The sequence below is a fragment of the Plectropomus leopardus genome, chromosome 17 (assembly GCF_026936395.1).
Source record: "Plectropomus leopardus strain MGB_pleo_1.0 chromosome 17, ASM2693639v1, whole genome shotgun sequence".
Taxonomy (NCBI): domain Eukaryota; kingdom Metazoa; phylum Chordata; class Actinopteri; order Perciformes; family Serranidae; genus Plectropomus; species Plectropomus leopardus.
The window spans coordinates 12,798,560-12,815,295 of record NC_142192.1 but is presented as its reverse complement, the minus strand read 5'-3'; the positions used below and the strand labels follow the sequence as shown (position 1 = coordinate 12,815,295).

General features: G+C 39.8%; 1 protein-coding gene across 30 annotated transcripts in view; it reads right to left on the bottom strand.

Annotated features, from left to right (window-relative positions):
- The window catches only part of clasp2 (cytoplasmic linker associated protein 2), an 81,242-nt gene that overhangs the window by 34,499 nt on the left and 30,007 nt on the right, over positions 1 to 16,736 (bottom strand). For 29 of the 30 annotated variants that reach the window (XM_042505934.2, XM_088089946.1, XM_042505939.2 and 26 more), the window contains 4 exons: positions 6,094 to 6,234; positions 1,427 to 1,500; positions 1,175 to 1,267; positions 915 to 1,060 (listed from right to left, as the gene is read on the bottom strand). In XM_042505934.2, coding sequence (XP_042361868.2) covers positions 915 to 1,060; positions 1,175 to 1,267; positions 1,427 to 1,500; positions 6,094 to 6,234 — 454 coding nt within the window. Of the gene's footprint in view, positions 1 to 914; positions 1,061 to 1,174; positions 1,268 to 1,426; positions 1,501 to 6,093; positions 6,235 to 7,386; positions 7,543 to 16,736 lie in introns of those variants that run through there. The other variant, XM_088089969.1, reaches the window with a different exon arrangement.

Here is a 16,736-nt window from a genome sequence, read left to right as displayed (position 1 = left end):
TCATTAATATATTTACTCTTGAGAGCACTCAAACAATTCCACCAATGGAACAAAAAAAAGAAAAAAGTAGTGTCCATGCCATGAACATTTCTTTTTGTTAACATACCCACAATGCAATGACAATGAACAATAGGTGCAAAAACTTATTAGCCGGGGTAGTCAAGCTCAATGGACACCAACTTGTGTGTCAGTGTATGCTGCCATTGTTTAACTGAGGTTAGGTATCCGTGGAAAAAGTTCAAACATTTCATTTTTGACAGCATAACCTGTCAATTAGCAGAATGAGACATAAAAAAGACTGGAAGGCGAGTCCTTCTCTCCACAGCGTTCAGGCAGCCTCGCACTGCGGATTCAGACTGTGCTAAATAATAACCAATACTATGGAGTGTTTATAGCTGTGTACATGTGACCACACTCTGTGTGGGTGTGCATTTTATTTTAGACGGTTTGTTGTGTCTGCTCGGTAAACAAGCGCAAGCTTCAGTTCAGGAATTGTCAACAGGTCAGAGTCTAATAATGAAGAAATACATAACATTACTGACATTTATGTTATTTATATTTATTCATTCATTTTTTCTTTTTAATATTTCAGTGCCTTAACTGTTACAAGGAATTATTGTCCATGAGGCACGACTGACGGTTTAGATTTTTCAAAATAAAGGAAAAAACATACTTTCTGAATTTTAATTTTCCCAACTGTACTGAAAATGTATGAAACTGCGACCGAAAAAACTGGGGGACATACGAACTGTGAATTCTATGAACCATTACACCCCTTATAATTTCACTAAATTAAACTTAACTAGTGTCTGTTATATTAAATGAGTGATTTTTTTTTGACACAGCTCAGGATTATATTGTGATTTCTCTCACTGCATGTCATGCTAACAGCAGTATCTACAGTAAACACTCACGCAACAGTGATGCAGGCCTCTCGGACTACTTGTGAGCGCAGGTCTTTAGCCGACAGTTTGAAGGCTCCATCCAGTAGCCGTAGGTGCTGGTAGAAACAGTCATAGTTGGCTGCGCCCGCTACCAACAGCGAGCGGATCTTTTTCATCTGTTGGAAAAACATTTCGGAAACCAGCAATGATCAAAGGAAGCAGTGTCAAAAATGGGTTATCTTATTAATATAACTGAAAAACGGAAATGTGTTGAAGGTGAAAATACTGACAGCGTTGGCTCTCTGGTCCCAGTCATGTTTGTCATCTGAGCAGATCTCCCGGATCTTATTAAGGTTGTCTTCGAGATCCCTTGTTGAGTAAATCTGCATAGAGACATAGTGAAGGAAAAAAAGGAGCAGAGCAAATATGTGAATGACAGATAAAAGTCTCAGACAGTCTGCCCTCGATGGCCTGTCTGGTTTGGTTGTTAATGAAATGAGTGTGTGTGACTCTCTGTATTTATGGGCCTGTATGTGGTGTACCTGGACAGAAGGGACATCTGTGAAGGCTTTAATGAAGTCCTCTTCATCAACCGCGCCGGCACTTTCCTTGGATACTAGAAAATCAAAGCACACTCAATTAATAAGAGTGTGTGCATTTACCCAACAGCGTGCCAGCCTTCAGCACTTCTGTGCTGGTTGGTTTTGTGATTCTGGTTTAACACACAAAAACACAAGCACACTTCCAATTACACACACACCCACACACTTAAGTCAGCAGGAGCAGCCTGTGTTTCTAATGGACTTCCTGACACTAATGGGCATGTCAATCATATTTCTCTGGGGGCTGAAAGCTCTGTGGACCACACCTCCTACAACTCCTTACTGAGGAAGCAGAGAGACAAGACAAAGGAAGAAAAAAAAAGGGAGCAAGCAAGGAGGAGCTGAGAGCGATCCACGAGGATGAGAATATTACACTATTATCTGAGGTGACACGGGCTACAGAAAAGACGTTTACAGGGGAAGAAGAGGCTGAAGAGACTTTTTTAAATTGCCATTTTGATTGAAATTAAAGACCAATTTTAACATAACTAACATGAACTGACACCAGTCACATACTAAAATATATTATTGTAACATAAAATGTGACTTTTTTGGTGACAGATGATTCAAGAGGAATTTGGTGAATTTTCCATATAAAAACAATAATAGTAATAAATAAAAAATAATAATAATTGAAAAAATAAAATAATAATAATAAATAAAAGATGTTACCAGTTATTTTGAAATTTTATAATGCAGCAACAGAAAAAAAGGGTTCACAAAATTCCTTCTTCCCATGTCTTCACATTTTTAAGATATTTATAAATCTTGATTGAAGACATTTTAACCCCATTACGGGCTTATTTTTGGATTAATGAACTAAATGGCATTTAAGGATCTTCAGGAACCCTATGGTGGAGGAGAGTTGGATATTAACAGAGAGGAAGGCAGAAAAAATGTTTTCCCTGGGGTTGCCTTTCATATCAGGCTATTCAACATGTTTGTATGTAAAACTGTACATGTACATGGCCCTTACATTCTTGGGGAACATTGATGTAGCAAGCTTACGGTCTGTAGACACTATCCTCTGTTATTTTTGGGGAGCACCATGGTGGCAGCCTGGACATGGAACAGCACTCTATCACTAGCTTTTACTGCCAGCTTTATGAAATGGAAAAACTCATGGCACGTTGTCAAGGTAAGCAGTTATGGTTGAAGTAATACTCATAATTATTTTGATGGCTGATGCTTTCACAGCTGTGGAAACTGAAATTAATTTTACCTAAAATTGTAACTAAAGTATTTTTCACCACTTGTAAAAATCACACATGCTCCGGTACTTCATCCTTTGAGATATGACTGAGGACTTGTTTTAAACTCTAGACTCTTTTTGTGCCAGTAAAAATGGCAAAATTGAAATATCTATCTTCGGTCGGGTGTTGCCAGAGTGTGTGGGCGTACTGTCATCTAAATGCAAATGCAAAAGAATGGGCCTCCTATCATAGAAAGTAGCCTTATGCAGCAAAATAAAAGCCATAGACGCAAGAATGAAATTGGAAACAAAAACACAGGAATATTTACAGCTGCTATTTGTTGTTTAATATCATAAATCTGTAGCCAAAACCAGATATTTCCCTTTTTTATCACATCGAAACTTAACAAGGTCGAGGTTTTAGAGGCTGTCGAGCTCTGTGTGTGAAAAATACTCAGCCCGCCCTTGACTTCAGCCTCTAACAGCAGCTTCACGATCAATAGGACTCTAACGATCCAAGTGACAAGAGATCACTTTCTTGTGTTTCCAACCAACAGAGCAACGTACCAGGACTCAGACAGACTGCTTGCTTGTAAAACACTTACACCCACAAGAGTATGAGCACATATATGTGACACTGCTGACACAGATACATCAGAGAGCAGCAGAAAATTGACTGCACGGTCGTGGGAACATAACTGTCTTCCGAGAGAGAGCGAGAGAGAGACAGGAAAAATCAATACATGCGAAGACGAAGCAAACACCACAGTCCAGCCATCTACAGCAGGAGTAACGCTTGACAGAGAGAAGGAGGTTCTTTCGACGGGAAGGATGATATAAACTGTAGGCCTGATTCCACCACAGATAAGACTGTATCAGATTTCTGAGCAAGACACAGAGAGAGTGCATCACTGTGCCTTCTTACTTTAGTCCTCTCGCTTCTTCTTACAGCCTTTATAGTCTGTCCCTATTCGGTGTCCACCAGTGATATACGGTCAGAGGACTTTGAGGCTGCACCCACATCCTGAAAAAATGTGATCTACACTGAATTTTCTTTAAGGGTATTAAAGGTTAGCAGGACATATTTTTTTATCAATTCACCTCAACTGTTGCACATGCATTTAGGCCAAAACAAGAGGTACTAAGGAGCCGACACCTGGGTCAAATACCAAAACACTCAGTACATTCCCATGCACAGTTTAGTTGAGCTATGTACACAGAATGAATTTATTAAAGTATGTCCGACTACACCACGGCAGGTAGAGATATGCCCGCTTTCAGCTAGTTGCTATTGACCTATATTATTTATGCAGACTTTGCTTATTGACCAAATCCCAATCTGCTGTTTATTTACAATAACTTTGTGGTAGAAAACTGCTGCGTCATGTATATATAATCAAACGGCATTGAGAAATCTCTGCATTAATTGGTTAGTTTTAGGCCACATAAAAAAAACAAAAATAACAAATCGATTTCAGTTTAAGTGTAGCCTACGCTATATTTAGAACACTTTCACCGCTTTACCATGCTGTCAGACAGCCCTCACTAATGGAGTTTTGAAGCCATTTTATTAAAAAACACCAGACTCCATTGAGAAAAACAGTCAGTTCACTCCACTGAACAGACAAGTTGCTGGTCTACCACTGCCTCAAATCGGCTGCTGTGTAACATAAAGAGGAGAAAGTATCAAATATAGTGTACACTTTAACTAATATTGATTTTTTTCGAGCTGGATAAAATATGTTTTGCTGCGGCCCCGTCCACAGCAGTACATTGCTTCGCTTCCATGCTGGTGTTTTTGGATTGTGCTTTATTTTTAAGAGGAGTAAGGAACACTCCCTATCCCTGACCACCGGGGAAGGCTGGTGCAGTGATGGGAAGCAAGCGCAGAACGCCGAGTCCAGTTGCAGTCCAACTGATGTGTTAACGTGATGGAATAGCTCAGCTTTCAACCGAATTATCTTGGCATGTTAGTCCAATTTCCAGAAATTTGATTTAGTCTTATATCAGTTGGACTAACATGTTCACATGTATTTTAAAAGTCTAATTTGTTGGACTAGCATAATAATTCCACTTTTCCTAAAATCATGTAAATGTACTGAATGTTTAAAACTGCAATGTACCACAAAATGTTCTTTCCCAATAATTTTGTATGAAAACACACACAGTAACTGTAAGGGTCCTGACACACCGAGCTGACGGTCAGCCAATGGTCAATGTTGGACTGTCAGTGGGTGCCTATTGCCCTAGTTTTTTCGATGTGTCCTGCAAAAACTCAGCATGTTAAATCGGAGACGGCATAGCCTGCCAGTGGATGAAATCACTCTGATTGGCAGTTCAGTTCAGTGCATGAGAAGAGAAATGGAAGTGAGAGAAGTAAGCAAACAATTTAAGAGGGCATGAGATCAAAACGAACTTGTTACATGAGGTAAGATTATGTTTTTAGCCATCGGGAACGGAAACGGTTTGTTACTGTTTGTGTAACTGTTTGCTGGCGCATGGTAACTATCATTTGTTCTCTCAGCATTGGATTATGCTTTTAATATGCTAACTGGCGTCCTGTTGGTCGTCTAACTTCCCCTTAATAATGATGAATACAGACTACTGCTGCCCGCTGATATGGAGTTATTTCTTCTCACACAGGTGCAGAACATATGTGCTGGTTCACTGTAGGCCGAAGTCTTTGCAATGTGTTTAGATGTAACGTTTTGGCCAAGACACAGGCGACATTAGGCCCCGCAGCAGTCGGCCTCACGTCGGCACTAGTTTTTTGATGTCGGTTTGGTGTGTACGAGCCTTTAAATGTGCCCGCCTGAATTCTAAAGAATAACAGCAACAACCTCATAGCAGCATCAAGCTAGTGGACAGCTTAATAACAATACACAATATTAATTTGTGTTGGGGTTATGCAGTTTTGTATTTTGAATTTCAGCCTGAAAGTCATTCAAGTTCCTGTCTGTAAAACAGAAAACATTCCCTGTCAGTTCCTCACAAAAGGAGGATACTGTGAAATGCTGTATCTTGCCAGGGTCTCTCATGTAATTTTTTTTTTTAATCTCAAAATGGGACTTGGTGAAAATTAAGGTAAAATAAATAAAATGAAAAAACTTCTTCATGATGCTTTACAGACTTGCACTCTAGGTCAGCCAGTGGTATGTCACGACTGACTTGGAGCATTCAAAAAGCTCTTAATAATAACATCATCACATAGACTTCTACATAGAGAAAAGTTAGGCTTGCCAATTCTAATGATACTGATTATTTTCATCTGCCACTAGCCAAGAGGAGCCACACATCTTCTTTTCATGAATGAATGATATAAACTACACTTTCTAAATATAGAAATGTCTCAGCAGATGAACTCAGCTGTGCGCCTTCATTCATTGTATGTGTGAATAAACAGTCAGTTAAATACCAAGCTTGCCACCAGTAGCGCTGGGCCTGCGTGCAGCGGAGGACTCTGCAGGCTTCTTGGGAACTTTTGGGACCTTGAAGGCAGCCTGGGCCGAGGATGAACGATTTCCATCCACACTGTCATCATCTTCAAAACTACGATCTGTAGAGAGAGGACAGAGAGAAGAGTGTTACCATTCACACTGTTGGCGAGGAAAAGTATGGTTCAAACTTTTTGCAAAGTCTCGAGTCCAGAGTGCAAGAGGGGACTGATCTTACACACTATTGCAAATCAATATAATCAAACACAGAAGTACTCTAAAAAACATTAGAGCATTTTTTTGTTTATTCACAATCTGCATGAGAGCCAGTATAAACTATCAGTAAATACAAAATCATAACAGAAAATTCTTCATTTTACAAAAACAATTGGCATCATCTCCCACAATTACTATATTGAAATTTGGTTTCTACAATTTGAAACAAAAATAGGAATTATTCAACCTCTCAGGTCCCTCTAAAAACACCTTGCATTTTATTTCCCCTTTTATGTTGAGCATAAAAAGACGAAGGCGGTTTGGAGACACTGAACGGTAAAAACAAAGGTAAAGACAAGCAAAGGACAGAGGAGGCTGTTTACAAGGAGCTTGGTCAGGAGTCACTAAATCAATACTAATTACACACACATCACAGGTTCGCAGAAAAAGGCAAACCCACGCACATACATACTATCACTTCTGAGAGCCCCAAAAACACAGCCAATAATCAAAATGTCCACCCGTGCAACCAGTGAGACTGGCCGAAATGTCTGCAGCTCGAACCTCTCAATCTGCATGCTAGCAGAAATTAAGCTAGCTTGAAAGCTAGCACTGAAACTTGAGACACACTGGTGCAGCATTTTGAATGTGCATCTACCAGCAAAACACTTATGTGAGGACACACAAACACACACACACACACACGACTGTGGAGATCAAACTGTTGGCATAGGAATGCAGTTGCGCTCCAGTCGCTCTGACAACCAGCCGTTTTATGAAATGCGCCAAAGCCACCACCCCTACACCTTAAGTCATACATCAAACTTACATACACACACAGTCAACATGCAAAACTAACTGACAGCTGTGTGTGTGTGTACACACAGAACATATGCTCACAGTGATTGCAGAGCCCATTGTGTCAAGCTCTGTAAATGTTAAATTGACATGTAAAAACACAAACATATACATCCTTTGCAAACATTTATCACACACACACACACACACACACACACACAGGCATCGACAAACACACCCAGGTTCATCACCGCACTCACAGTCACAGATCCGCTGGCAGATAAGTCGCCTCATGCTTCTGGGAGGGCGTGGTATTGGGGTCCCCCCTCTTCTCCAAGCCGTACCCCAAGACACATACACACACCTCAGACACACTTCATAGTGGGGCTAAAGCTGCACACACACACAACTCAAACCGCTGTCCAAAAACCCCTCCACCCATACAAGTGCCGGCATTTTCTTTCACTCTCTCTCTATCTTCTATCCCTCCCTCCCTCCGTCTCTCGCTCTCTCTCCCAGCATCTCTCCTCCTTCCCTCAGCAGCCTCACAGCCAATCAGACGGGAGGTGACATCATAGTGTTGCAGCCAGTGCGGAGGCAGGACTGTGAATATGTGTGTGTGATGGGAGAGAAAGGGAGAGACACACACACACAAACACAGACACCCCAGGAATATTAACAGGGCTTCTTGGTGTCTCTGCCAGACCAGCTAACCTCAGCTCATTACCATTAACAACACACACACTCCAGCCTCTTACACCCTCTTACTCCCTCCCTCTCTCTCACACACACACACACACACACTATTATCAACAAGCTCTTAACACACTTTTTATGCTGCTATATTTACCTGTGAGACAAGAAACACAACTATTCACTTACTCTCTCCCTCTTCACGTACACAAAAGAACAAAGGATGATGGAGCAATGATCAAAGGAGGTCGTGTGGGGAGAGTGAAGGGGGGAGGAGACCACACCCCTCCATCTGAGGCCCCTGACCCTCCAGCTCTCACACAGATGCACATACACGAATACAGGGCAGTCTGTGTTTATGTAGACAATGACATGTATTTGGTTGTTGTGACTCTGCAGTCCAGGACACTGAATTTGAAATAAAACATTTACAATGAGGTTCGAGTGCCCACTTTTAGCTTCAATTTGAGGGTGTTTGCATCCACATCAGATGAGCAGGGGAGAAATTATAATCATTTTAATACAAATTCACTGCAACTATATATCATTTACAGTCAAGGAGAGCTGCAACAATTCAAGTCTACTAATTGAATTGTGGATCGACAAAATATAATCGCCCCAAATTTTGACAATCAATTAATTATTTAAGTCATTTTTCATTCAGAGAATACTGTTTTCAGCCTTCCCCATTTTCTATCATGTTAGATCAAATATCTTTGGGTGCTGTGCTGAAACAAACAAAAAAGACATCTGAAGACATCATCTTCGACTTTGAGAGACTGGGATGGACATTTTAAACTATTTTCTAATATTTTTTTAGACCAAATGATTAATCATTTTATTGAGAAAATAATCAGATTTATTGATAATGAAAATAATTGTTATGTGCAGCCCTGCAGTTAAACCTTCAACCTTCAGATATCAGCAGACATTTAGTATCTCGCCTGCTGAACCTCTGTCAGGCCTGTACTGCTGCCATCTTCACTTCTGGTTTGTTTTGGGGATTTTTTGCTTTCAGTCTGGTCCACAGCAAGCCAAGTACAATATATTCTCAGTCCCAATTAAGTCAGGTCATAAACTAGCCCAGCTGCATTGTCCTAAAATTTGGGTGCTATAGATGAAGAGAGCCACAACATCCACTAGACTGTTCAATCAATATGAATGTAAACAACCCCAAATATTCTCACACCTTAAAGTGAGCTTCAACCTCATACTCATTGATTAATTTAAAATCTAATGAACTGGAATATTACAAAAAATCTCAATACAAGCACACACTGAAAAATGCCTGTATATTTTTATAAAGTATGACATCTTAAAAATGTCAGATCATATCATGTGAGTGATACTTTTGTTTTCAATTGACAGATAACAGCACATCATCTTGCAAACCTGGGTCCGAAATAACTGTTAATGGTCAGCCCCAGGGTCAAAGTTCAAGGGTAAAGGGGAGTTCAAGTGCCTTCATAACATAATAAACACAATTATGAGAGACATTCTTAAATACATAAAATGGTGTTGTCACTATACTGGAGTTTCTAATTTCGATACAATACATTGAAAGATATCGATACTCAACACCATTTTCAATACAGCAAGGGAAAACTGTCACTGATGTCAAACACTGTTAATTACAAGATAGAGATAACAAAGCTATGGCATGACACCAAGGACTTTTCTTTTCTTGGTTAGTAGCAAACAACTGTGCGAGAAAGAGTTAGTGTGAGTGTACTGCCACTATGGAGTACTAAATCCGTTTCAAATATTCAGAATGGATTTAAATTTGTAAATCAGTTTTTACAACACTAATGTCAGATGTGTGCGGAAAAAAAATACATTGACGTTAACAGTGAAAATTGACTACATATAAAGACACTGACAGAAATAAATGAATTCACAGAAACCAGATGTGAATTTCATTGCTTTCTAACAAAACCCAGGAACCCATTAGTAATACTTGGTCATGCATCTAGTGTCTTAGCATTGATTAGCATTATTGTTACCAAGATTTGCATCCCTTGCTTTTGTCTAGTCAGACCCCAGGGGAGTAAATGTCTCGAGGTGAAGGGCAGAGCACCAGAGACAGAGAGAGCAATGCGACACACACACACACACACACACACACACACACACACACACACACACACACACACACAAAGACACAGAGAGAGGGAGAGAGAGAAATAGAGACTCCCTTGCAGCAAGCAGACTGCACACATGCTGTTGCCATGACAACCTGTGCAGACCAGCTTCTCAAATGGATAGAGCAGCAAACAGGGAAAAAAAAGATGTTCAGTGAGCCCACTTGCACACACGCACAAACACGCGCGCACACACACACACACACACAATTTAGCTCAATCAACAGTTGGATTTACTGTTTATTCAGTGACTTCATGTTAGTTTATTAAATTAGGATGGATCCTGGTTTGATGGCGGAGGACAGGCTCCTCAGCATTAGTTGTCTCCAAGGACACAACACAATATGGCACAACATCTCACACACTTACAGACAGTCACACACACCAACACACACCGAGATATATCAGCTCTACCATTTACCAGGCAGTGTTGCCATGGAAACTCCAGGCCGTGATTCCCCTCCTCTCTCCATTTCAGAAGAGTCAGAAAGAGGAGTGAAACGAGGAGAGAGGACGACTGGTTTAAATATACAGCTCTGATAGTCTTTCAGAAATGGTCAACCAGTAGTAAAGTTACAGACAAGTAAAACATAGAAGCATGCGCCGACGCCCCAGTGTGTCAATCCCTAATCTGTGTGGGAATAATCCCAGAGTTTTTCCCAGCCAAACAAACAAACACAATCTACATGCAGGGAGAGATGGGGGAAGTGAGGTAAAACAGATGCAGTTTTTGTTCTGCTTCTCTGTCCCTCTAATAAAAGAAAACAAGGAAAAAGGAAAGAGGAAGATTTACTGAACAATCAGATGTGATCACAGTCTTGCAAAAGTCAGATAGGATCTGTGAACACAAACACACAAAAAATTATTCTGTTGTAACCACAAGGTGGCAGCACCAGCTCTGTTCTCGCCAATTTTTTTCTGTGGTTCAAACCAGCCTATAAAGCTGAAACCACAGAGGGACACAGCAACACACTCAATTATAGACGGGATAAAGATGAGCTACATCACTTTTCTTGTGCTGCTTTCAGATGCCTTTCACAAGTATTTAAATCTTTTCACCCTGAGCAAATTGGTGCGATTTCTGATGCCTTGGTTGTTTTTTTTTTCTTTTCTTTGTTTCTTTTTTTTAAAAACAAATTTTCATATAATTTACTTTTATTTTATTTCTTTTTATTGTATATTTTTACAATTTTCTTGTTGAGTGTTGTGTCATTTTTCTTATGTTGTTTGCTGGTCTCTTCCCTTTTTTTTTAAACAAATCAAGCCAACTTGCTCAGGTTTCAGAGGGTTAAATAAGCCCACTGTTTTTGCCCCTCTCTGCACTGTATACTATAGTATTTTTGTCATTAATTTTAAATTGCTCAAAACGAAAACAAAACATCAACATCATTATTAGAGCAAGAGCATTTGTGCATCAATAGCATTTCACAAATAACATAGTCACCTCAAATCTTCCTTGATTGGACAGGTATGATTAAATCATGTGACCAAATTTGTATTCAATGGTGAATGTTTATGACCCTCTGGAGATGTACTGGGATTTACTTAAGTACACAAAGAATTTCGAAAACTAATTGAGTACACTTTCAAATCAAAGTAAAGCAAACAAAATACCACCACTTTAAATAAAAACAGGCACACTGCATACCAACAGCTGAACTTGAATATGCCAAACATATAAATCAGCACTTTGTCTTTAGAAGCAGCTTCTTTTTACCTGGTAATGAAATAAAGATGTAGACAATCTCACACCACAGGAAGATGTAGGGCTTTACCAAACATCATATTTTCAAAATTCAAAGCTTTTATTTAGGAATTCAAATGTAGCTTTGATTATCTGTCACATTATATTACTTCGTTTGACATTTTGACACTAATTGATACAGCCCTAGGGGGAAAAAAAACCTTTCAGTGAGGCAACACTACATGCTTTAATATGTTAGACTGATCACAGAAGTTCACCTGATGGCACGCTACACTAAATTATACCACTAGAGCCGAAAGCCCACACAGCACTTCTGCTAGTTTAATTTCTTTTTATTATCCTATGCAAACTTTTCTTAATCTCAGTAACATAAAGTGAGGAAATGTCCAATCAGTTTAGCTGTGTCAAAGCACTGAGACATCTTATCAGCTGGAGCGCTGCAGCAAACATCATCACACATATTACTGCTGAAAATCTCAACATGGGACTGAGAGCATAACCAGACATCTTCTGAGGAATTAGATTTACTACACACGAAGTCTGTGTTTGTGCTGATTTGCTGTAATCTGCAGGGGAGCAGGCTATGTCCCACTCAGAGCCATGTGACAGTGTGCAGAGTCCCATGCAGAAGATGACACACAGAGAGATGAGGATGACTACAAGTGAAAAGAAGAACATGAGCAGCGCTGCAACAGCTAGAGTGAAAAACAGTTAAAAAGCCCATGACTCCACCAGCTCCAAAGTAAACTAGAAGAGGTATGTGTGTCAACAGAAAACTAGACTATTAGACTCACAGCTATTCTTGTAGAAACGTACTGCGTCCAACTGAAGTTTGTAGACATGCAGAACAAAAAGGTAATATTACTGTCTCTTTAGGACAGTGGTTCCCAACTGGTCCAGTTAGGGTTTCCAGATTTCTCCTTTATCATTAGTTCAAGGTCCACACAAAAAATGAATGATTACAGACTCAATTTTACTTCACAAAATGTAAATAACACCTCAACACACAGAAATAAAACACTGCAAGAAAAAAGAGAAACTACACTTCAAAATGAAACATCTGGGCCAAAAAATTACTTCAAAATGAAATGTGTTTTTACAAACTTGACATGTTCACAAGTCACTTACTGTCCATGCAGAACAGACCCGCGACCCACTTTTGCACTGCAACCCTCCAGTTGGGAACCACAGCTTTACAGTATAGCGATTAGTCGAGAAATTGCGTCTGCCGCAGGGGCAACAATTCCAAAATCACAACATGATACACACACACACACACACACACACACACACACACACACACACACACACACACACACACAGAGTCGGTTCTTAAGTACTGTGTCTAACCTATGTAATGTAACGTTAATGGCAGCGACAGAAGGATAGCTACTCACTTACTTAATCATGTGGACTTTGAGTTTATCAGTTTATAGTTTAATAGACTAATTGAATCCTGGATATTAAATAAATTAATTTCAAATAACACTTGTCTTCCATTGGCCAATTTACAACCTTATTCTGAAGCATTTTTTGTTTTTGTTTTTTTTGCAAGTCTTCAAGTACTTAGCAATAATTTAATGTGAGTACTTGAATATAGAAATTACTTAAAATGTCCATCTCTAATTCATATCGAGATAATGGCAATATCCAGACTTGCTGACGTAATGACGTTATATACCATTACATCAGGAATCAGTGGCACTGATAAGCCTGGGCATCCAGGACTGGTGTAGAGCTCTATGTTTTAGGGACAGTCCTGGACTTTTAAGTTTCAGCAACTAGCTGCTGAGAGTAAACTCAGGCAGCAGCACAGCGTCTCTCCCTAATCTCTCCGCCGTACGCCTCCAGGCAGGAGCATATGACTACTGGAAATTACGCTGCTAAGTCATTTGTCATAAGCCGGCTGTAATGTAAGGATACATAAAAAAGTAATATCATCAAGAACATCACTATTGCAAAACCACACTAAAATATTGTGATAATATTTTAGAGTCAGATCACCCACCCCTATTAGAAGTAAATAAAAGATAAAAGGAGAGACTCACTGATTTGATTGTGTATCAATAGGTCACTAATTAGTGCAAAAAAAGGAGGAATAAAAGCAACATTAAAATAAAGGCTAGAAGGAGTCCTGTGCTATATAATTCCACAAATTACAATTTTAAGTTTCTATTTCATATTAACTGATCTGGTATGATGATCAGATGCTTCAGTGTCAGAGACCCAGCAGTTTCTGGGACAGAGAAATGACGAGAGTGAGACACACAAACTTCAGGATCAGCCCGAATTCTCTAAGAGGAGACAGACTGCTCCATTTCCAACTGAGCTCAGAGAAAATGAGCTTCTTTAATGAAAACACACACACACACACACACACACACACACACACACACACACACACACACACACACACACACACACACACACACACACACACAGGTATAATTTGAGTCCAAATTCTAAGTCAGGAAAAGGGGATAAACCATAATATTCAGAGGAAAGCTTTGCCATGGCAACTAGCCTAGCCTGGAAACGGGGTCACAGTTTCCTTTGCAGAGCTGGAGATGCACTGAAGCAGAATGAGCATGTCTGCGGGAGAGAGCAAGCGAGTGAGTGAGTGTATTTGTGCGTGTCAGTCCCTGTCAACACTGAGGTACTAAGCAAGCAATGAAAGCTGCTACTGATGGTCAGTTTCTCTGGGCGTGTTTGTGTGTAGGTAGGTGTGTGTGTGTATTTGTATTCACACAGCACATTTTTAGGGGGACCAAATAACATTAAGTACGGCGCCAGCGGCATTCACTGGCTTTACTTTTACCAGAAACAAGCTTTATTCCTCTATACACACACGCACGCACGCACGCACGCACGCACACACGCACACGCACGCACGCACAGAGTTGTCAATTCCAACAAGTTCATTAATCTGTGTTAACCAGTTTTATTATGTGAAGTTTGTGCCACAGTTCACTTATTTGGTCTTATCAGAGAGTTTCATTTTCAAGTTAAAATTCCATCTTTCATGGTTGAAACTGGACAGTATGTCAGTCTGACAGAGATAATTTGTTCAATGTGGCATCTCTATAAAAAATAAGTTTAAATTTTTAAGACTACTTAGACTACATATGCCACCTGCTACTCAGCATAAACACACTCGCACAGCGATGAAACTGCCATGGGGAAGAGTTCAGTATCTTGCCCAAGGACACCACGACACACTACTTTGAAATTGAACTGCTGATCTTCCAAATGGTGGACGACCCACTCTACCTACTGAGCCAAAGCCACCCAATGTTGTTGACAGATAGCAGTGTCTTGATTTTCCATTTGGGGTGAGCTAAATGTTCTGCATGACACAGCAAATAAAAACTAAGTAACTATTATTAGACAGCAAGCACAAGAGTTAAAACCGTTGGTCAGTTTAAAACTGTGCTGCCATACTAGATGACATTAAGCGACACTGTTAGTTCTTAGAGTTAAGAGAAAAAGCATTCGCTCAACCATGTTCATTGTATCTCATCCAGATTTATCATCCATCGAAAAAAACGCATTTTTTTCTGCTCTCACTCAGGTAGAAATGTTGGTCTAATGTGGGAGGAAACCTACTCTTCAAGGCTAAATCCAAGATAAAACAGAGTGGGCTGTCATGGACCATATCGTAATTATGATCATTTGTACAAAATTAACAGTCATAAATCATCTTTCCACTGGCTTGTTTCTCAAAAGAAATCCTGGACGGTGCAGGGCTCCAGACCTACTTTTTAAATTCGTTGCACAGCTGTGCCTAACTCTTTCACTTAGGTGCACCAAGACATCATTTAGACACTCAAAATTTTCACAGTGCCTTTAGGCACCACAATAATACATTTTCAGTGTAACCTTGATTTGTTAGTTCCCCTAAACATTGGTAATTTTGGTAATTTCTTAGCACATGGGGGACAGGGGAAACACGCGCTGGAGCACTTATTTCCGCCGATGATGTCAGGTTTGGGCTTTTAAGGACTGAGGACAGGTATAACGGGCATGTTGATGAAAAAAATAATCCATTTTAATCTTTTTTTGGATCACCACTATGTTCTAAGGTTATGGTGTTGCTCAAGAAGGAGTACAGTCCCCAGTTTCATACATGCTTTATTTTTTTCCCCACCTGCATTCAGCACAGAAGAATGTCAGAGCCAATCAGAGTTGGAGGAGGGGTGGGTCTTTGCAAAATACGGCTGGGCTTCACATATATGCACATAGGACAGATCTGCTAATATTGGAAAAAATGCAAATATTATCTGATTTCAAAGTGATTGTTTTTTTAATATATTTTGGGAGAACTATGTATATTTCCCTCTGTACTACGTGAAAAAGAATGGACTTAAGCTTATGAATGAGTGGAAGAACCCTCCCTGCTTAAAATACACTGGCTCTTCATGAATCAAAGTCATGGACATAAAGGCTCCATCCTTGATACTGCAATTTAACTCTCCTTCTTTTCATGTCGTTTTACACGATGTCAGGCATGTCACCTGACCTATAATGACCCTGTCTGTTTGTTTTGTCTGCTCGGTTCTTGTCAAAAACAATAAAAACAACAATGAGAAATATTTCGTCACACTTGACAGATTTTTTGCCCCAACAGTGAGAGTCAGAAAGAGGACGGCTGCCAGTACATAACAACACACACTTGACCTAATATTATTGCAACTGAATGAGATGAAGTGGGAGAAAAAGAGGCAGTGAATGAGAGCCTACCTCTCAGTAAAACCATACAACTATTCTTTTTTTCAGTTGACTTTAATTATGTCAATGAAAAGCAAGAATCAGAGGAAAATGTGTCTAAACCAAATAAAGAAACTGTATATGAATCCCGTCAGAATATTCACTCTGAGCTTTCAGTGTCTTGGTTAGCTAAAGTGTGCACTGCTCCATGTAACTGATATCCTGGGTTCAAATCAGGCCTCAAGCTGCAAGTCATAACAGCAACCACTGCTCTCCCAAATGTGTCCTGTCTCTCTTTCATATTATTTTTGAGAAATAAAACAAAAAACAATGAATTGCTAGGATGCACACACGCTCCTGCACC